The sequence below is a fragment of the Limanda limanda genome, chromosome 12 (genome assembly GCF_963576545.1).
Source record: "Limanda limanda chromosome 12, fLimLim1.1, whole genome shotgun sequence".
Lineage (NCBI taxonomy): Eukaryota > Metazoa > Chordata > Actinopteri > Pleuronectiformes > Pleuronectidae > Limanda > Limanda limanda.
Window position 1 is genome coordinate 23,890,033 of NC_083647.1, and position 23,023 is coordinate 23,913,055.

Below are 23,023 nucleotides of genomic sequence, written 5' to 3' on the forward strand. Positions count from 1 at the left end.
CAGAAATAAGGCTTTGCAATATGCAATCTATAAAATCTTGTCTGTCCAGCAATTTTCTCTCATTGTTGTCCTAACTACTATTTTAAATCAGCACAACAAGGATTTGTAAATTTTTGAGCAGATTTTTGAGTTAAGTTGGGCCAACTCAGTAGATTCCAGTTCCGGTTTTAACGGCTCTCTGCTGAACCTGAGCGGGACATTTTCTGGATGGACAACGACGTGGAGCCCACAACAATTTTGCTCAAGAAGGTATGGTAAGTGCGTTTTTACTTTTATCACATTAAATTACGTTAGTTCTGGCATAGACTGGCATGTTTATAGCACTTCTGCTGTGGTTAAATTTGTTAAGATAACCCGTTTTGTATTTTGCCCATGCAAACGCGAGTGGTCATGCATACGCTTTCATGGGGCAGACACAGTGGCGGCTGGTGACATTTTGGGGGGAGCACCTCCGTGCACCTCCGAGACGTCCCGGACCCGGGTGCACCTCCAGGTGCGGGACCCGGTCCCGGTGCACCTCCAGGTGCTCCGGGTCCCGGGACCTCCAGGTGCCTCCAGGTGCCGGACCGGCGCCTCCAGGTCCGGCACCTGGAGCCGGACCGGCGCACCTCCAGGTGCCCATGCAAACGCGAGTGGTCATGCATACGCTTTCATGGGGCAGACACAGTGGCGGCTGGTGACATTTTGGGGGGAGCACCTCCGTGCACCTCCGAGACGTCCCGGACCCGGTCCGGGACCTCCAGGTGCCGGACCGGCGCACCTCCAGGTGCTCCTGGTCCCGGACCGGAACCGGATCCCGGTCCGGGACGTCAGTTGCATCCCGGACCAGGACCGGGTCCCGGACCGGGACGTCCCCTCCGGACGAACTTTAGAGGCTAATACAGACTAAACACAGAGGAGCATTTTATTCTCTGCAGCATTATGTGTTATCAGAATCGGTCAATAATTATGGAGTTATATTTCCACATTTCTATGATGTCATTTACTGTATTTACAGTTGAATGAGTGATGCTGACTGTGAGTTATGAGAATATAATACTGTATTTGTGTCTGTTGAATATAATGCAGCTAAATAAAAACATTGTGAACTACTAACAGCCTCATAATTAACGTCAGAGAATTTTTAATAAGATGAAAATGCAAAGTTTTATTTCCTGCATCAAAATTTCAAATGCACAAACAGCAGACTGCCCTCCTCGCATAATAGCCTAGCTCTCAAATTTGAATGTATTTATCCTGTTTATAGTCTAAGACAGACGGGCTCTGTTTCACTGGTAGAATTTATATGCTTATGGACAAATGACTCGTAAGATCTGGATCTGTTTAGTGACTCAGAAAGATTTGAATCCCTAAAAGGATTCAAGTTTGACATCTGTAGTTGTGTTATAAATTACAGAGACTGTTGTGAAAGTGATTGTAGCAAAACTGACTTTGTGTTATATGTGTCTCTTGTGTTTCAGAGGTGGATTTCATGCACTGTAAATTTTGCAAATTTGAAAGCTCCAGCCAAGAGACTCTTCTCAAGCATTTGCGGCTTCATCACGGACAAGGTGCACACTGGCCTTGCATTCATACAGACTGTGTTTGTGTATTTAAAACACCTGGAGCGTTACGATCACACATCTCAAGATCACACTCAACAGTGAAATCCCATGAAAATTTTACATTTCAGTGTGAATTGTGTGATTTTAAAGAAATTTGCAGTGAAAACATTTTTTGGAACCATCTCGGACATCATTTAAAGAAACGAGAAACTGTACAATGTCCCTTTCTAAGGTGTACCTTTAAAACAAACACTCGCCCAACCTTCAGTTCTCACAAAAGTCGAAACCATAAACATTTTACACTTAAGGATTTCCGAACAATAGCAAGAACTGTTACTGAAGATGAGATAATTGATGATGAACAATCTGATAGTGAAGCAGGGACATCAGCTCATAATACTGTGAGACTAAATGAGGTTTAAGATAGTGTTGAGGATGTAGATAGTGAGACTCTTGAGCACAAATTAGCTTCTCTCTTTTTGTCTATGCAAACTGTGTTGCATGTTTCTCGAGGTGCAACACAAAAGATTGTAGAAGATTTGCATAATCTGCTGTCTTTCTCTAACATTCAAACTTTGAACAGTGTCAAAGAGATCCTTTCAAAACATAAAATTGAAGTAAATGATTCTGTTTTGCAAGAAATTTCTAGTGCTATAGTTCAAACTAATCCACTCATTTTAACAACATTAGAGAAAGGATCCCTATCTACAGATCACCGAAGGAATATATATTTCAAAGAGCACTTTCCTGTTATTGAACCCACAGAATATCTGTACAACACAGCCCATAAAAACTCATTTGTATATATATCAGTCACCAAAGTACTTGAAACTTTACTTGGATGTTCAGATTTTTTGGACAAAATTGTATTTGATCAAAGAGATTTATCTGGTAACTTTAAGTCTTTTCAGGACGGCAAGTACTACAAGGAGAACAAGCTACTGGGACAACAAAACATCTGTATCAGTTTGGCATTATATATTGATGATTTTGAAGTTTGTAACCCACTGGGCACCTCTAGAAAAATCCATAAGATTACTGCAGTATATTGGGTAGTTCTAAATTTACCAGTCAGGTTTCGATCGAGTCTCACTTCAATTCAGGTAGCTCTCTTGGGTAAAAGTGTGGATGTCAAACAATATGGTTATGAAAAGTTTCTTGAGCCATTGCTTGAAGACATAAAGTGTCTAGAACAAGAGGGAATTTTTGTTGAAGTTGTGGGTCAGTTTGTTAAAAGCACTGTATATTGTGTTTGTGCTGATAACCTTGGTGCACATGGTCTTGCAGGCTTTCAAGAAAGTTTTACTGTTGAAAAGTTCTGTCGGTTTTGTTTGATAAGTCGGGACCAAATTGCAACCACTGAAGTTAATGATTTCCAATTGAGAAGTGTTGAGCAACATAACTTGTTTCTGGAAGAGCTTAGGCAGAAGTGCGTTAAAAGTGTTAATGGGGTTAAAAGTGAATGTGTCCTGGGAAAACATCTCCTGTTCTTTCACCCAATAACTGGATTTCCTCCAGATGTTTTGCATGACCTTTTTGAAGGAGTCATCCCTGTGGAATTGTCCTTATGTTTGAAAAATCTGATCTCAAAAGGCTTTATGACATTTGATGCATTAAATGACTGCATAAAATCATTTCCCTACAATTATTCAGGCAAAGTAAACAAACCTCAAAAAATTCCAAAAGCAAGCTTTGAAAAAGGAACAATTGGAGGTAATGGGCATGAAAATTGGACACTGCTGCGCTTACTTCCTTTTATAGTTGGACGTAAGATACCAGAACAGGAGCCTGCCTGGGAGATTTTGATGGACCTCAAGGAAACTGTTGAGATTGTTGTGTCAAACTGTCTCTCTGAGGAAGCATTGTGTTATTTATCTTGTAAACTACTGGATCATCGCAAGTTGCTCACCAGTACCTTTCCAGAGTTCAGACTGAGGCCAAAACACCACTTCATTGACCACTACCCACAACTTATTCGCTGCTATGGACCTTTAGTGGAATTGTGGACAATGAGATTCGAGGCAAAACATAGCTTCTTTAAAAAGGTTGTCCATGACACTCACAACTGGAAAAATGTGCTGCTCACTCTCTCCTCAAAACACCAGCAGATGATGGCATACCATCTGGACAGTGGGAACCTTTTCAAGCCAAAACTGTATGTTGAAAATGTGAAAGTGGTCAGGGTTTCAGATCTGGATCCATCAATCAAGTGTGAAATACTGAAGAAGTACCCACATCTAGACAGTGTGTCTCTGTCTAAAACAATTCACCTGCATGGACACAGTATGCAGCGGGCATGATTTTATCTGCTGGACAGTGCAGTGGCCTCCCGGAATTCCATAAGATTGTGAGCATTCTTGTCATTGCAAAGGATGTGGCATTCATTTGTAAAAGACTGTCTTCCTGGTACGTTGAACATTTCAGGTCCTATGAGCTTGAATATCACACCTGTGCAGACCTTCTTCTTCTGGATCCAGATGTGCTGACGGATTACCACCCTCTAGCAGCATACACAGTTGGTGGAAAGCTTATGGTGACCCCAAGGAAGTTCATTCTCCATTAAAGCTATTCAAAATGGTATGTTCTTTCCCCTCTCCTCTGCTCTCCTCCTCCTCTGTGTCTCCTCTCCTCACTCTCTCTTCTCTCTCCTCCCCCTCTGTCTCTCATCTGCTCACTCTCTCCCCTCTTCTCCTCTCTCACCACCCTCTGTCTTTCCTCTCCTCACCAACTCTCTTCTCCTGTCCTCTGCTCCCCTCTTTCCTTTCCTTTTGCTTTTCTTCTCTTCTCATTTGGACACTAAATTATTTGTTAATCAAACATAATCAGCTGATAAATCTCTCTCCTCTCTTTTCAGACTTTGTTACTTCGGGTCGTTCTTTCTACCAGAGAAGCCCGGCGAATCCAGCTTCCTGAAGTCCCAACATTTGTGGGGCAATTTATTGATATACTGAAAGAGAGACTTGAACTTCAAGGTGATTTCTCACTACAGTTTGAGGATCCAGAGTTTGGAAATGCACTCTGCAACTTAACAGAAATGTCTGAATTACCAGCTGAGCGTGCAGTCTTGCATATAATGTGGAACAGTGATTCATGTCCACTTGACCAATCCACTAGTTCAGTCTCCTCTCAGGACACACTCAGTGTTCACTCTGAAGATTTTAGGCCTAGTTGGACTGATTCTATCCAGAATAATTTAAGGCAAGTCGCAGAGTGGCCATCTCCATTTCCTATCCCTAAGTTTGCATATGATGTGGAACTGAAATTGTGTAAGGCCAATGACACATATAAAAAGTCAAAGAAGGGCCTTGCAGTGACAAGAGACATGAAAATGGAGATACTGGATAAAATTGCACAGGCAATTTTTGAAATCAAAAGCTACCCCGAGAAAGATGAGCTTGAGTCAGTTGCCGCTGCGCTGGTTCATAAGTATCCATGCCTGAAGGAGCCAAGTGGCATCACAGGCCATGAGGGATGGAAAACAAGTATCAAGTACAAACTTGGAAACTAAAGATCAAAGCTTCGCCAGGCAGGATGCAATGAGGTAAATGTGAACAGGAAAAGAAAAGAGGGGGGTGAAGATGACAGCCCGTTCACCCTGAAGAAGCCCAAACGTGGAGAGGTCAATCATGTGCCAGATTATCCACAACACCATGATGATTCTACACTTGAAGAGGAAAGAGTTGCTCTGGTTGATGAAATGAAAAAGAAGAAAAGGAACATGACATTGATACAGCAGAAGATGGAGCTGACGTTTTCCCTCAGGCGGAGAGAAGTCGTGGAGCGTCAGCCTATGGTATCTGAGGTCCAAGAGAGGTGGCCTGCGCTGTTTTCGTCTCAGGAGGTAAGGATGTCCTAATTTATTTAGCAATTGTCTTATACAACTACATTGGCTTTTCTTGAAGAAGAACAGTATCTACTGGGGAAATGTGTCAATTCTGTCTTGCCAGTGTTACATTTAAATCTATGATCCATTTGATTCTGTGACCTGTCCTAATTTTCTTACCCTAACCATCTCACTCCTATGGAAGCCCATTTCTTCCAGTTAAAGAAAAAAAAATCCCCATGCTTAATTGAAATTGCAATTAATTACAATATTTTGTTGATTTTCTTGTTTAGATATCTGAAGAATTTCGGCGTATCACCAGCAAAGACCTCCTGGGGACTTTTAATGCATCTCTTGAAAGATTTGGACCTGGCCTGCTAAAACTCTACCGGACTAAGAAGGGTGGTTTTGGCCAAGAAATGGAAGACCTCCTTGATAAACTCGATGATCAGGTGAGTGAAGTGCTCCTTTGCCTGGCATTTTTAGAAGAGCATGAATATACTTTCTTATAACAGACACAGAAAAAGATGTTGGGTGCTGTAAAAACTACCTTAGTGGATATGCTTCAGTAAAAATGGATGTCCGCAGTCCTTCCTTTGTGTTTTGGTGGCATTTGGTTTAACAGTATTTTAATTTGTTAAAGTAAAGTTGTGTGTGCTTCATCTTCAGTACTATAAAAGATTTCTGATTTTGCATTATGTGTATGTTCAGTACAGTACTATACTTATTGAAATACTTATTTTCCACTGGATACTCTTTAGACATCTGACATTGTTACACACCGAAAGACAGCAGCACTGAGAGGCTTGCCCATTTTCCTCCGCGAAGATACCAAAAAGTTTTTCATGAAGTGCTTGGTAAGTACTAGTAACTGTAGCAAAAAGATAAATACTTCAGGCCATGTAGCTAATTCCTCATTCTCATGAGATGTTTTAAAGTAGTAGTTCATCCAAAATGGAAACATACACCTCCCCAGTGCAGTTTATCAGTGCAGTAATCATATTTCTCTGATTTGTTCATATTTTCATACATTGTTCACACTAACTTTTTTACAATTCATGTAAATCAACCTCCTTTTCACAAGTTGTACTTCTAAACTACTAAATCTATTTTCAGCTATTACGTCAGCTATGTTGCCATTGCTTCATCAATTTTCTTTGGCTGTCAGGTTCCAGTGTATAGCTGCCCATTTTCTTATGCCTTTTTAACACTTCAACTGTTTTTAGCCGTTATGAAGCCAATCATATCTCAGCCTACAAATTATACTTTTCAGCTTTAGCACGGTCCTTCTCAGCATTCACACACATTTTCTTCAGAAAATGCTCTTTCTAGTTTGTCAAGGCTCAAATGCATCTGTTATTTTTCCTCAGGACACTGACATTTTGGCACCAGTGCTGGAAGGGGCGTCTGTGGCCATCCTCACCATCCTAGATGACGAAGCCGACATCTCACATGCTCGAGACCATGCAGTTGTTTTGGAAGGGGGCATCGTGCTGCATGAAATGGAAAACCTCTCCTCTGCGTTCGCCTACCTCTTTGGCCTTCTATATGCCCTCAATATAAATTACCCCAAACAGTTGAGGTATACATTTGAAGCCATCCAGACTATCTTTTTTGAGCTTGGTGGCTCTCGGTGCTCCCAGCGCACAAGATCTTTGAAAACGAAACTTTTATTTTGAATACACATTGTGTATGTGTTTGAATACACATTGTTTATGTGTATGTGTTTAAATATACACATTGTTGTATGTGTATGTGTTTAAATATACACATTGTTGTATGTGTATGTGTTTAAATACACATTGTGTATGTGTATGTGTTTAAATATACACCTTGTTGTATGTGTATGTGTTTAAATATACACATTGTTGTATGTGTATGTGTTTGAATACACATACACAATGTGTATGTGTCTAAATATACACATTGTTGTATGTGTATGTGTTTGAATATACACATTGTGTATGTGTTTGAATACACATTGTTGTATGTGTATACAAAAATGGTTAGTCATTCAATTTGATGTTGCGAACTAATTTGAGAAGATTGTTTTTTACAAAGGCGCTTAACCCGCCTGTTCAAAATAAATAAAAAAATATAAAGAAATAAAGAAATATTTCAGATAACATTCAGCTGTACTGTGTTTTATTTATTATCTGATTATTTATACAGATAAAATGTATGTTTATTCAACAAGAATATTTGTGTTTGGTGCATCTAGGAATATATGCCATTGAAGGGATAATTGTACGTTTATTCAACAAGAATACCTACGTTTAAAGGAGGTACAAATGCATGACATTGAGGGGCATAATTGTTTATTAATTCAACAAAAAAATCTGCGTTTAGTGAAGGTAGAAATACATGGCATTCAAGCAAGAATTTCTTTATTAGTCTCACATGATTATCCTAATTAGGTGAACAAGAAGATCCAAGTTGGCAGAACTCTTTGCAGAACTTGAAAACCTTAGTTAAGTCAACAACAGCAGGCAAAAGTTGAGAAAACTCAAAAATCTCTTGCATCATGTTGCCTTGATATTTTACGTTTTCTCAACTTTTTCTTTTTTACAGTGTATCAATAATAGTTGTATGTTCGCTGCAGACTGTTGAAGATTCCATTTTAAAGTTTAATCAGGCAACTTGCAGCCATTAGAAGGTCCAGTACACAAATATTTATCCAACAATTACTTGGATTTTCAGTTCTGAATTCACAATGTGGAACAGAAATGTGTAGTTTTTCAGATTTTTAATTTAAAAACCATCGTAGTCCCATCACAGATGTTGGTTCAAGTACTTTTCTACTTTCTACAAACCTCTGACGTGTTGCATTTTTACATCTTTTAGCACTTTACCATGATCAGTTGTAAATAAGTAATGGTGTGTGTATAGGGGGGGGTCCCACTGTTACCCACTGTTTGACATGTGGAATAAACACAGGAGCGAGGGGAAGATTTCCATGGAGAGCTCTGACATCACTATATCAAGGATAATTGGTCCATTGAACTCTGTATACATATTTTATAGATTTCTACTGTGGAGCATCAGTTTTATAAATGAGGTTTGTCTTCATTTACCAGAGAAAGAGGAAAATATATAATATATATAATAATAATATAATACTTTCATATTAATATGCCTGGTTGGATGTTTATTTAGCTTTTAAAAACAAATATGAAGAAGATGGTTTAAACAGAAGCTTTACACTTTATATGCTATTGAATATTTTAGTTTTTTTGTATCATCATGTAATAAATACTGTGGAAAATCACATTTTTCACGTTGTCATCTTGCTTCATTACTTTAAAGCAGTGGTACCAAAATAGATCTCAGCCAGTTTAGCATCGTATTCCATAACATTGTTACATGCAAGATACATATTCCACATATTTACACCATTTATACAGTTTTCTATAACAGTTTTAAAATCACACTGCCGCTGCACCAGAGAGTTTCCACAGTTCCTCTTTTCTTTCAGACGCGAGTATCTTTTCTCTTTCAAATACGTCCACCATCCATCTGCTGCTGCCGGAATCAGCCGCCAGTCATGTGGCTGTGTCACCATCAGTCCCGCCAATCACTGCGGCGTCAGAGGCCGTGCAAAGTGGCCTTTGGACAGCAGGAGAGTGATGTGGTTACAAGCAGCGGGCAGGCCATGAACCGGTGGGACGAGAGGACACCGAGACAGAGACGTGGAGACAGATGCACCGACTTTCACCTCATCATAACCTCGGCTGTTGTATTGAACTTGTAGCGATCGCATCCTTTCATGTTTTCATTGAGACCAACAACAGGTTTGCTATTCTTAATGCTGAAGCCCGTAGTGTGTGGTTTGAAGTCTCCATTCACTCGGGGCCTTGTAACATCTGGGTTGAACCTCTGGGTGATCGGAGCCGAGGGAGTGATGTGGACTCATTGATTTATTTGTCCTCCCGTGCTTCTCAATGCAGCTCGGTCTCACTGCTTCAGAACAAGGCGTCGGAGGTCCAGTGAGCTTCTGACACATTTACCATTATGTCTTGATGCTATTAAAATCAACCACACAGCCACGATTTTAAACACAGTGAATTAAGTGTTGAGTGAGTTTCTTGGCTCATGAACGTGTTGTAATGATCTAACGTTGGCTGTAAAATGTAGATCCTGCAGCAGGAGCCGATGGAAGAAGTAGCTTTCTTTGAAAATGCATAGTTTTTGTGAGGCAGCTGGTGAGGACTTTCATTTTGTGGTGGTTGAATGGAATCGACCTGCCTCATTGGGTCAAGCCTCACGATGACCTTTTGGTTCTAAACCCATCTGACACCTTAATGGACGTGGCAGAGCCGGGATGTTTCTTCAGTCTCTGAAAGGAACATAACCGTCATTAAATGAACCCTGCAGCTGTCTGCTCACTGCAGCGCTCCAGTCCGCCGATCGCTCCATCTGCCCTCGTCTCAGACGCCGTGATTGGTCGGATGCAGCTACGTTTCCTACAAGCTTTAGTCAGACCCAACCCAACCCCTCTCTGAGTCCAGCAGTGTGCTATGTGTCCAGCTTCCCATTCTCACCAGTGACATGTTATATATTGCTTTTACATGAATTAAGTTGGCAGGAAACTGAGGAGTAAACTAAGTCTTTTCTTTCGTTCTTTCTACGTAGCGAACTAAACTAGAGTTTGAACTGAGAACACTATAAAAGTGCATTTAATGGCTATTTTCATATTGTTCTACAAGACTGAAGCTAAAGCTGCGTGTCTTAAGCCAAAAGTCAACATCATCAGGAAATGATGATCAATGTAGGAACGTCTTTTTTCATCTGTTACTCAAGTTGTGGAGGATCTATATCGTAAATCCATCTTGGAGACAAACAAAATACGCACAATTCACAGTTATAGAAAAACATGTAGAGCTCAAGCTGAGCTAAGATTTTCAGCTTATAATAAAGCAGACAAAACACTCTTTCACGTTGAACTTGTCCATATGGACCCTTCTGGTGAACTGGGTAATTAAAAGGCAGCATTGAGTAGGAACATTTACTCGATGAGGAATTAGACAGTTTGCATGTTGAGGCTAAATGAGATGAAGGGTTGCAGGATAAGCTACAGCAATAATATCTTCTATTCCTGGTGCAGCCGAGCAGGATCCCTCAGATTCTGTGTTGTATAAAAAGATCTGTATTTTCCTAAATCCTCTTTTAGTCTTTTCTCTCCAGTCGGTGAGACACTGGAGCGTTTTGTTTTCACACGTCAGAATTCACACATGACTTGCAAACCTTTCGCGAAATGGACATGAAAGTCTTTCTGAATTTGTCTTTTCATGTGTTTCTCAGGCAGGTATCACATCACGTGGAGGGAATATTTAAGGGAGAGAAAACAGCGTCAGCCTTCAGCTCCAGGTTGGACTCAGACTCTTTGACTGATCTTAAAGGAACTCGGGGGGGAAACTCTGAGACAAACGTCTGCACATCTGAAGGCTGAGCTGTTCTCACGACCTCCACGACAGCCGAGTCCAATTCAATTTGTTCTTTTCACTTTCACTTACCTTTGTAATGCCTTCTGTATCAGCGGCGGTTTGATAAGGTTATGCTTCAAAACCATATACAGAGTCGTTACTCCGTCAGAGGCCGGAGGTTGAAATTGCACAAATTAGTGATGACAAAAAAACGCCTGCAGTGACACACAAGCTTTACACAAAGAACACACGGCTGTGAGTTTGAGTAGCGACAAGGACTTTGACATCAGAGTGGCATGTGATTAGAAAAGTCACAGTTCGTTTCTAAATCCTTTGGACTGGAGCTGCAGGTCTCCTTGTACAAGAAGTACTTTGAATGGTGCCACACTGGTTTTCATGTGATTACAATTTCTACTGCAACTTATTTAGCTGAAACACACAAGACACGTTCTCGTCATGTGCAGAGCGAGTTTTTAGAATTTAAAATGTAAACGTTTCTGGGTTTCGGACACTTTTAGCTACGACTCGTACATTTTGACGTGAAAGTTGAGTTAACGAGTTTTATCTCAAACTTTCTGAACAGCAGTGAACTCAAACAGCTCGGTGTCCATTTATGTTCCACGGGGTCACGACCATATTATATTTCCATATTAAGATGGATGCTATATGACAGCTCCCAAAAAATGAAGCCAAAGCACCTTGATCGCCCCCTGGTGGCTGGCTGCAGTAGAGGTGATAATCCTCACCACAACTTATCAGCAGATCTCTCATTCTTTGCGTTAAATATATAATTAATCTTTAAATCTGTCAGTGTTTGGTTTATTTAATCTATCTATATGTTAATTACCCGTGCTGATTATTTCCACCTACTGTTTTATTTCTCTGATTTGAATGAGTCTCACCCAGATCTCTTGTCATTGTCTCATCTAATCAATCTCTCCTTCTGCTGGTAGTTGGGAGGCGGCTCCATCTGGCGAGGAGTCGTGGAGCGTCACTAAGTGAGAATTCAGATATTTGCTCTCAGCGCTGTGCGTCAAACCAATTCAACAGCAGTTTAATTTTGTTCAAGCTCGATTTCATTTCTATTTTGTTGCCGCCTTGAGCAAAAAAGCAATGCTGGTGATTGACTTTTACTCTGCGTCCACATCGGAGTGAACAGACGTGATTCAACACACATCTGATGACAGATTGTGGGAGGAGAACATCAGGAGACATCAAATCTGAGACTGGTCGGATTTCGGTCTCTGTGAGGAACTGGTTTAAAATGTGAGAACCTCTCCGGTACAATGGAAAAAAACACAAACATTTCCCCAGTGTTTCATCTCCATAATGTCTCCACTACACATCGTGAGTCACATTCACTCCGGAGACATGAACTCATAAGCCTGTTATGCACTGCCGCCCGCTGAGCTCCTCAATTAGCTTTGCCGTCTTTTGCCAAGTCGCATCACTGAAATGAAATGTGAGCCGATATGCAGCGGAGCCGGCCTCCGTTTCCCTCAAGATAACCACACAGCTTCTCCCCCTGAAGTGAATCCTGCTCGTGATCCTTACCTCGTGTCATTCTCTCCGCGCGATCGCACAGATGATTTTGTTCCTATCGCAGGCTTTTGCCGAGAGTGTGTCGGTGTGTATCTCTCCCGTGCAGAGGAAGTTCTTCGCCGGTGACGCCGCTGTCAGCAGTGCAAACAAAACAAAAACCAACTGATTACAGGGGCGGAATGATCTGGATTGCCTGTCTCTCTGAGCATCCCCCAGATATCATGGCACCAAAGAACAGAGGAAGGTACCTGCCTTTGCACACACTTGTTCATGAGATAATATTTTTTATCTTTTAAGTCCCCATTTCCAAGCCCCGCCCCAAACAATATAAATGCATATGAGGTAAAAAAACCAGCCTGAATCTGATTTCAATATAAACCACATTTTTGTTGAGACTTGCAGTTTTTTGTTAGCGGTGAGCGACGCCACATCCAGAGCATCAGTGTTCTTCTTCTGTCAGTGCGACGTGTTGAGTGGAACACGACGCTGCTCAGAGGAAACTGCACCGGGGAAAACATCTTCAATAATCAGCGCCACAGGCAGATGTCACAGATTGTTATTTCTGTCATGAATTATTCCTCTGATATGAAGCTGGAGCAACTCACCTCACCTCCGTACATCCAACGGCCTCGTGGACTCGTTCTCTCTTGTTTACTGGAACACCGGTTCGGCTGCACAGGCCCAAAATAGAACGAGCTAGAGCGTGGATCGTAAAGTGTTTTGGTTTCATTGGACTTAATGGAGCTGAGACAGAACGGTGTGCCATTGAGAAAAAGGAGTGTCAGCGTCATAAAGTCACTGTAAAGAGCTCAACTCCCCTCGGAGCAGGAAGCTTACTTACGTATATGCTGGAAAAGAACAATAAAGGAGAAAGCTGTGAAACTAGCGGGTCACAGAGAAATTACCTCAAATTGAAGTTATTCTTACTGCTCACATTCAGAATTCAGCAGCTTTTTGTGTTAATGTCACACATCACGTTCAATTGCTCTGTGGTTACACTTTCAAAAGAAGCGAGGGGGAACTTTTCTTTCCTCTGAAAATCTCTTAAGAATGAATCTGTGGTTTTCGTGAGCCGCCCGCTGTGAAAGCTCATTTCCGTCCAGTGAGCAGAGAGGCTGATGGGAGCACAAAGACGTGACCATGTCGGATTAGCAGGCCGCACAGGTCCACTCCTCAGACAGAACAGCTGATTGACTCCTGCCTCAGTCTCATTAGCGAGTTCAGGGAGGTGCGTTTCAGGCAGGTGGGCCGAGGAGGGACTTCCTCACAGAGCGTGAAGGCCGAATACATCGCTTCCCTCGACAATACCAAGGACAGGGAGAGTCCTTGGCTCATTGAAAATCCTGTTTCACAAAATGGGAGCAAGCTGAAAGAAAAAACCCAATAACCAACATGATAATGAGGCTTTTCTTCAATTTCTACAACGTTTTTTTTTCTAATAAGATTCATCTGTGCTTATAATAGACGACAAACATCTGTGCCGCTCCGACTCTAATTCGTTGGGTAATTGTTGGCTGAGCACAGACTGAGCTAACCACGGTTTTAGTCAATAGCTATTAGAGTTCGTAGAGATATGACAAAATGGTCGTTCATTACAGTGCACGAGGAACAATGCTCTGAAGTGGATGTTTGCAAGGTAACAGTACGAGTACGAGATGGGACGTGTGTGCAGAAGTTCATGTTTCTTTTTTTTTTTAACAATATGTTTATTAGTTTTTTTCAGGTAATGAAGTACAAACAGACAAGTACTAGGAGTAAGAAAGAAATTATGCCAAAATGAAAGGAAAAGAGAAAGAAAAAAGTTCATGTTTCTGACCTGTTTCCTATCACCACAGTTTAGTTTACACTTTTATAATTATTGGAATATCCCGACGGTGAAAGTGTTTATGTTCCCTCTGGATGAATCTAATATTAATGAGCCTTAAACTTTAATAAATCACTTATACAAATGACGCTCCCCTCGGTCACAGTTGTTCATTGTGTTCATGTTTGTGGGTAGAAGCAAGGACGATGGTGAATGTGGTGACACTTACTTCTAAACATTAGCATGTTAGCATTCTCACTTTCTGCATATCAGACTTGATATTTTCCAGCTCTGTGTCTCCAGAGCCACTAGCTTGGATTAACCTTGTTGCATTTTACGATAATTTGAAGGATACATGAATTTACATATTAATTAAAAGCATTTCATTAGTAATTCTGCAGGTGAAAAGACATTTACTCTTCATCTGGATGAATTCAGCTGAAAGTTGAAGACACTTGCAGGATGTGTACGTTTGACTGACACAGTTTCATGCCCTGGTTACATGTTGGAATCTAATCATCAGAATAATGTTGGAACAATAGTGTTACGTAACCTGCACGTGGAAAAACGCTTTTACTCTGCACTGAATCCAGTTATTACCTAGACTGCTTTTCAACTTTTAATCCTAGAATCAATATTCAAAGCAAAGGTTGTTTTCTCCTCATGGAAGCTCCATCTTTCAGAGATTCATTCCCTGGCCAGTCATGAAGAAAGTTATTAGATGAAAACCATTTTCACAGAACATGTGATTCATCTGAAATGCTTTTTTATTCCCAGAGAAAGAACAACATGAACGAAGATCATACATTTCTGTGATACACAACTAGACTTTGTGTGTTTCTGGTCCCTGACAGACTGGGAAGCAGCTGTGACTCACATCTGTAAAACATTTTAAAACAGTTGCCGACACTCGGCTGGTGCAGAGGTTTATTCAATTAGCTGAAAGGCTGATGCTCTGCTATTTAGTGAGGAGAAATAATGATCCTCAGATGTCCTCCTTCAGGGACACCTGTCCACGCAGATCTGCAAATTAAAAAACGATTTAAAGAAACAACCTTGGTCGTCCCCTGTGAGGCGGTTGCGAGAAACAGGTGGACGCAAGAAAACGATTTCATGCTCCTTCGACTGTCGTCTGTCTGTGAAGAGCAAGAACCTGCGATGTCTCACTCGCCCTCAGCTGGTTTGTATTTAAACAGCTTCCTTCCACGTGGAAATATTAGCCACTGTTTGGAAATTACATCATATCTTCTCTCAAAATGACTGATAGAGGAACTGAGGACAGGATTACATCATCTTTACCAGATAGTAGGTAACTTATGACCTTCAGTGACAAATTGAAATGAATGATTTGAGTGTTTGAGTGTTTGAATAATGGAGGTTTAACGGTTTGGTCTTTAATGAGACGCAGCACTCAGAGATGAAACTTCTTTAAGAATACTCAAATATATTTTATCGACTGCACGGGAACGGAGGGAGCAGGATTCTGGCTGATGTTGGTTAATGTTGACATTTAGAAAGAACATATTGAAAAGCTGTTTTTAGACGTCAACTCTAGAAAAGATGTGGAGAGTTGAGTTTGTCTTTTAACTTAAGAAGAAGGCAGATCCTGCAGGACAAGACGTTTATGAATTGTGTTCTTATTTGCAGCGCAGCAACACTGGCTCTCATCACCAGAAGCTGTGGAATCTCATCATCAATCCACGTTAACACCTGATTTTGCGATATTAAGTTATTAAGTTATTTCCAGCATTTATCTTCATATCTGCAGCAATCGAAATATATATTTGTGAAAAATGCATGAGAAAAAAATGAGGAGGAATGCAGGTCGAGTGAGGAACGTCAGCTTTTTAAATTTGCTTTAAGGTATTTTTGGTTTATTGGAGTAAACTGTATCTGACACTGAGGAAAAGGACAAATTTATGCATAAAAAAGGTTCATGATTTAACATGAACTAAGGACCAGCATGAGGCTGAACCTGCTGTCACTCAGGGAAATTAACTCTGAGCTCATGGGGGGGGGGTGGAGTTGGACTTTGACGACTCGATCAATGTGGAAGAAGAAAGCCTGTGCTTCAGATATGTCCCCTGCAGGTTTGTGTGCTCATGGGTCGGTGCCATATTCTTAATTCACCTTTGTAGAGATTCACACATTTAGGAAAACACATGACAGCGATTCAACAGGTCCAAATAACAAACATGGTTTAGAGACCTGCTGTGTGGGTGGATCTGGGGCACATGCAGCACACGTGTACTGTGCACGTGTGCGTCCATGGTAACAGGGATCTCTCTCGTGACTCAAAGTCAGTTCCACAGGAGGAGTCGCTCTTTGCTTTATCGTCCGGCTCCTTTATTTGTTGTTGTTGTTAAATTGGGAGTTAATTGTGGTAAAGGCCGAGAGCTGCGGCCGGAGGCAGGAGGTAAAGTGAGGGACAGATTGGACGCTGCTGGTTCCAGGCTCTCACCGCTGAGAAGCAAATAGAGTCTCTGTCAGGAGCAGTGTCCGGGGAAGAGAAGTGTCTCTGCCGTGTCGGCGTCCGCTGACTTCTTCTGCTGCTGCTGCTGTTTTAACGTTGATTACAAAATCGAGCCATTGCACTTCCTTTTTCACGAATCACAGCATGACTCGTTTCTTTTTATGTTCAATTTATTTAATCCTTATTTAAAAGGTTAAATCCCATTAAGGCCGGAGACCAAAACGACACTTAGACAAACTCAACAGGCCAAAAACAATATTAACACAAAAAACAATAATGATATAAACGATCATGGAAGATTTAAAGGTGGTTCCAGAGAGGTTCGGGCTCGGGTGTAATCTATCGATGACAGATGGTGTTAATAACATGCTCATAAGAAAGTTACCAGGAGAATATCTGAACTTTAAATATGTATGTGATGTTTCTGTGACGGTAAAACTGTGAATTAAAAGTGGAATTAATACTAGAAATACAGGTAAATATATGTATAGAATACAAATAAAAGGAAGTGCTCAAGTTGGCTTGAGATGTTCAGAGGGAAAGACGTGTTGAGTTCAATTAAGAAATATGAGAGTAATAATAACGACATAATGATTAACTTTGAGTGATATTGTAATAAATCCCCCCCCACCACCACCCCCACCTTTTGGCATAGGGTGGCACCTCGAGATTCTCCTCAAGTCGGCAGATCTGCAAGATTAGTGTCACCAATTAGGTGTCGGGGGCCGAATGGGAAATATGGTCCCAGAATCTCCCTGTGTGAGTTATGGTGTTAATAAGAAAAGTGTTTTTTGCAGAACACTATGATGTCACTTTGGAGTTGACCTTTAACCTTCTGGATACAAGATGTCATACATGTATACATTTTTATCCAATTAGGTTATTTGTGCTGGACCACAGCAGTGTTGTGTTGCGTTGTGTTGTGTTTGCAGCAGATTGACGTGTGTGTGTGTGTGTGTGTTTTGTGTGTGTGTGTGTGTGTGTGTGTGTGTGTGTGTGTGTGTGTGTGTGTGTGTGTGTGTGTGTGTGTGTGTGTGTGTGTGTGTGTGTGTGTGTGTGTGTGTGGTGCAGCTGATGTCAATCTGTCTCAGTTAAAACACGCTGTGGATTACAGTGCGTGTGCTTAATGAACTAGATTGAAATGTAAATGTGACTCACTTGAAAGCAGCTGTTCAATGATGAGTCTGTTTGTACTTCTGATTTAAAACAAGGACGTGGAATTAAACGTCCTCGTACCCGAGCAGCCCCCCCCCCCCGTTGGAACCCGGAGCCCAGATGCTGTCGGACGTCTCCCTCCCTCCACTCTGCCAATTCTCCATCTTTGCTTCTCCACACGTTTTATTTCAGATGCTTTAAATTCAAATAAATACAAAATGCACTCACGTTGAGCTGCTTTATTGTGAAGAAACAAAAAGCGACCACATCGAGAGAAGACCCTTTGATCACGAGTCTTGAAGGTGGCGTTCTGCGATTGAATAAAGAGAGCGAGCGCGTGGGTTGTTTCTCTCTCACTAATGTCGCTCATTTCACTTTTAAAGCAGGTGCATTTTTTAGGTAAAAAACAAAAGCTGTGCTCTTGAACTGCACCTGCCTTGCGTTAATGGAAGCCGTGCAGCTGAAGGTGGAAGGCTGCAGCCCTCCAGGGATCCTTGATAAAAAGCCATTAGTCTCCTGTGGGCAGAGCCTGCTACTCTACAGTATATAATGGACTTAACATGCCGGTGCTGTTGCTCTGTGTTTTAACCGTCGTACTGGGATTAATCCCTGAAGGCTGATGGACGCTAAATGAATATTTATGACCCCAAACGGTGAGGGTGAGTCCTGTAGACACACACAACCGACCGTCTCACCACCTGTGTGTGTTTGTGTGTGTGTGTGTGTGTGTGTGTGTGTGTGTGTGTGTGTGTGTGTGTGTGTGTGTGTGTGTGTGTGTGTGTGTGTGTGTGTGTGTGTGTGTGTGTGTGTGTCTGTGTGTGTCTGTGTGTGTGTGTGTGTGTGTGAGGTTTCGGCCCGACATCATAAAATCCTCATAACATTCTCTTAACAGAAGCACTTTACTGAAACATGGGTTTATAGATTTTGTTTTTTCAGGTCTAAAACAGCTTCCACCTCTCGCAGCTTGACTCCTCGTCCTCAGGCGGCCTCTGGAGGAATCAGGTGTTTTCTCTGTTGCTTTTTATAATGTTCACACTGCTATGATTAGCATCCAAACACCAGCTAGCCAGTAACTATTAATTGGGCTGATTAAATTAAGAATAAATCCAGATGTTAGACGTGTCCTACTGAAGGATTTGAAATCGTCTACGTCCTGTACATTTGGCAGAATTGACGATGAATTTGACTTTGGCTTAATTCTGGGATCTGCAATTCACAGGAGACTCCACCCCCCCAAATGAGACCCTTGACTCTCACTTTCTGATGTTTTAATGTGTGTCTGATGTGTGTGTGATGGAGGTTTGCACTTAAACTTTACCACATGTGTGTCTATGGGATCCGTGCATTTACTTTATATCTCTGACCCCAACAGAATCTGCCTAATCCAACATATTGCAACTAACAGAACTTGAAGTAAAAGTTTCCCTCACAGGTTAAAATGGCTCTTTTTTAAATGCCTGCCAGATATGTACCAGACATGTCTGAGCAAACATCTCTTCTGAATGCTTCTGTGCTCCTCCCTCCAGGGCCTCCATCTGGACGTTTGAGGTTCTGTTCACTTCTTCGCTCTTCCCAGCACGTCTTCCAGTATCAGGCCTATTAAACGCTCTCCAGCCTCCAGCGACTGCTAGCACGTCTCTGGACGTTTATTTTAAAGACCGTCTGAATGCAGCACTAAAAAAAATCAAAGTTCACACCTACACATTTTCCTTATGCAACCACGGGCGAAGAAGGATCCAGAATCAAGACTGAGCGGCGCAGCGATGACGGGAGGAAATGTGGAACTTTTGCAAATAAGTCAATTGAGATTGTTGGAGAAAACTTTCAGTGGTTTGCTAAAGTGACGTTTTCCAGCTTGATGCAGAAAGATCGTGAGATTTGTCCTCAGTGACGAGCAGGAAACTGTGCATTTGATCCTATGTGAGATGTGGTGTTCACGTGAAGCATTGAGAAATCAGCTTTTTCATATTAAAACAAGTATCCCAGTTGTACCTGTGTGCTGTTTAACATTCAACATCACAGCCTATCTGATACCTGTATCGTGGAGACGGAGGCAGCTTTACCCTTCAGCGGGCCCACAGCTCTGCTAAATACCAGCATTGCATTTCGGATTTGGCTTATCCACCTTATTGCCGTCAGTGGGAGACGAGAGCGACGGCAAATATTAAAACACGTCCTCCGCAGAACCAGGGCGCAGTGGAAGAAGAGGAGCGGCCGTGACCGGTGGGATCGGGTTCGGCACGATGGAGTTCAGTGACACCGACTGGAGAGAGAGGTTTCACAATCCGTTTACTGGCTGAAGCGTTCGTGAGACTGGAGGAAACCACAGGAAGCAAAGTCAGATGTCGGTATTGGTCAGAAACTGGAATGAGACAGATACATGCACCAGTGTCCAACTTCTCCAGGTTTCTTACAACTGGGATTCTGGAATCTGGATATAATGTTTACATGCTTTAACACGGGATACCACAAAAAACCCAATAATAACTAGAAGAGAGACTTTTGAAGCGTGAATCATACTTTGCTGAACCCTACATTTTGCTCATGGACAGATGGACCCCCTGCTGTTTATCGTCTGTGGGAACAAGCTTGTTTCTCAGTTTCCTTGTTTCTTCATCTACAGAAATGAATCGTCTTTCACCCTCTTGTCGATTGTGTTACTTGCAGTGTGAACGCAGCGTTTGCATCAATCTCCTGCTGCTTACTGATCTGCATGGAGAATTTACCCCCCCCCCCCATTGGAAAGCGTCAGTGTCACGCTCTGCCCAGTGAGATCTACTCGACCAGAGAACAACCTGACAGCGCGTAAAGATTTACATTAAAGTCTTTCTGATGTCATTTCAAGTCTCCGTGATGGCTTTCATGCAAATGCTGGAACTCTCCCACATGACATGTCTGTTCTGTGGTTAAGGGCACTTCTTAAAATGATTTTTTTTTTTGCTGCATTGCAGTTGAATCCATCGGGTTAACTTGCTCTTTTTAACATCAGCCGCTTGCCGGGGGTTTCACAAAAATTGCAAATCAGCGGCTGGTGCCACTCTCTGTCATGTCTGCAGCGAGGAGGAGAGACAGAGAGTCGGCAGGTGGAGGAGAGAGGAAGCACCACCGGTATCTAACACCTGCAAATGGAAACTGTCACAGCTGGATAACAAACCTAGAGGAGGTTGAGCAGAACAAACACTGAGCGCTCTAGTGTCGCGGCTTAATGAGGTTTTCAATGATACAACTCAGTGAGACGGAAACCAGTGAGTGGCAGCGGAGAACCTGATCCTGGGGGGGGGGGGCGAGCCGGCGCCTGTGACCCCTGCCGGGATCTGTAGGTCTCGGCCGCCATACATTTCATTCCTCTCAATGGCCGGGATCCTGCAGAATATCATAAAAGGAGTCACCGCCACGGCTCGGCGCTCGGCTCAGCCGGTGATTTAGTGCGGGAGACGTCCGCAGACACCGAGGCAGCCTTGCGTGACTGGAGGCAAATGAAACAGGAAACTGACCACCTCATCTCCTCAAGGGTATCTGAGGGGGTGGGCCGGGGCGGTAAGGTTGGGGAGATGTATTTTACTAATGAGGACACCGACGCCCACACACGCAGGGATGACACGAAGATATAAATCATATTCCTCCAGTGCACCTGAACCTGCATTCAGCTGAACAACATTTAAAAGATAATCACGGCTCCCCAGGTGTGACGTGGTCTCCTCTGGATTGCCCCCTGGTGTCTGGTTGCAGTATGGGTCACAAACCCTGTGTGCTCCATGTTAGTAGATGGGACGTGGACCAAACTAATAAGTCATAAGTAGGGATAGGTATCGTTTGGTTTTTATCCGATACCGGTTCCTAACCGATACTTTTAAAACGATACCGGTGCCTAAACGGTGCCTGAACCGATACTTTTTTCAAAAAAGTGCACAAAACGATGCTTGACCAAGAAAGGCTTTTTTATTGCCAAATATATTAACTGTATAAAGTAGATAATAAATATGAATAAATACAAAACCCTTTTGAACTTAAAACTATGAATAACATGCGAACTGTTAACAAAAGTTTACACTATACTTAAATAAATAAAAGTAAATACAAAACACACACACTCTGACTCGTGACTCTGACTTCGGTGCCTGACTGAGGGTCGCTTTTCCATCACTCAGAGACCCCCCCCCCCCCCGTGTCTCCGCGGCTGGGGCTGTCGCAGGGGGGCTTCGGCCCGCCTTCGCCCCCCTAAAATGCGGTCGCTTTTATGAAACATTTCTCGGCGTGGTCTTCGTTCCTCCCGCCCGAGCCGGTCCCGGAGCACCGCCGAGGAGGAAATGCGCCCGGCGGGGGGGGGGCAGCCAGCGCCGGGGAGAGGTCTCACGAGGAGATCCCCCCCCATATTGGAACCGGTTCTCGGTACCCAACACTAGTCATAAGTGCACATTGAATAACATTTTCTCGATGATGGTTGCACTCATTAAAGGTAGTAGGGTGAAACGTGATGATTGACAGCTGAGACGGAGTCGCAACTGGTCGAGTTAAACCAAAATCTCTTCTCTCTCCAAATGACATCACAAGGGAAAGATGGCGACACCCCTATCTGGGATAATTTATATATATATAATTTAACCCAACTGGAGGAACAGGGCATCCATCTTTATATGAGTCTATGGTGAAACTCTGCAGCTGTGCCAACTAGCTGTTTATACAGCTGCAGTATAAATAGTTCTGTGTACAGACTAATGAAGATATACATTAGAGAGTGATGACATATGGTGGATTTAAATGATGGAACTTTATTTATAATGGGGACATTATTGTAGCAGTGTGTCAACCCCTAATCAGATATGTGAGTGTGCAGAAGAATCTCCAAATGTATAATGAGACTTGTGAGTGTGTACATGGATCTGAAGCTGTATTTAGAATATGTGTGTGTGTGTGTAAACAGATTTGAAAATGTGTGGAGAAATATGTATTCAGATTTGAAAAGTGTATTTATGTCTGTAAACGTGTTGACGAATCTATAAACATGGAGATTAACGGCTGAAAAGCATTTTGCTTCAAGAGCAGAGAATACAGACGAGTCACATTCACACGCGGCTCCATAGAATTTACTATAAATTGATAAATGGTTGAAGTTCCATCCAGAGTTTTATCTCGTCCCTTTTTCGCTGCACGTTGCCTCTTGTATAATAAAAGCTGATCTTTAATTTCCACCTCTGAGTCGTGACTCGCCCGTCGAAGTGGAAAGTCGACTTCTACCCTCACAAACATTTCATCTGCAAC

General features: G+C 42.3%; 2 protein-coding genes across 2 annotated transcripts in view; both read left to right on the top strand.

Moving 5' to 3' along the window:
• The first annotated feature begins 200 nt into the window (after positions 1-200).
• On the top strand, positions 201-7,046 carry LOC133016000 (uncharacterized). Its single transcript, XM_061083295.1, has 4 exons — positions 201-249; positions 5,661-5,819; positions 6,129-6,224; positions 6,738-7,046. The coding sequence occupies exons 1-4, from the start codon at positions 208-210 to the stop codon at positions 7,044-7,046; spliced, it is 606 nt and encodes a 201-aa protein (XP_060939278.1). The 5' UTR covers positions 201-207.
• A 1,865-nt stretch (positions 7,047-8,911) lies between these two features.
• Positions 8,912-23,023, top strand: part of LOC133015050 (AP-5 complex subunit sigma-1-like) — a 33,958-nt gene continuing 19,846 nt past the window's right edge. The window contains exons 1-4 of the mRNA XM_061082186.1: positions 8,912-9,027; positions 10,552-10,554; positions 10,669-10,672; positions 12,376-12,465. Coding sequence (XP_060938169.1) covers positions 8,912-9,027; positions 10,552-10,554; positions 10,669-10,672; positions 12,376-12,465 — 213 coding nt within the window. The remainder of the gene's footprint in view (positions 9,028-10,551; positions 10,555-10,668; positions 10,673-12,375; positions 12,466-23,023) is intronic.

Bases quoted from the DNA above. Each gene is read 5' to 3' on its own strand.
- LOC133016000 (XM_061083295.1), top strand. From the start codon at position 208: ATGGACAACGACGTGGAGCCCACAACAATTTTGCTCAAGAAG. The intron at 250-5,660 runs GTATGGTAAGTG...TTTCTTGTTTAG, and splicing joins CAACAATTTTGCTCAAGAAG to ATATCTGAAGAATTTCGGCG. The intron at 5,820-6,128 runs GTGAGTGAAGTG...GATACTCTTTAG, and splicing joins TTGATAAACTCGATGATCAG to ACATCTGACATTGTTACACA.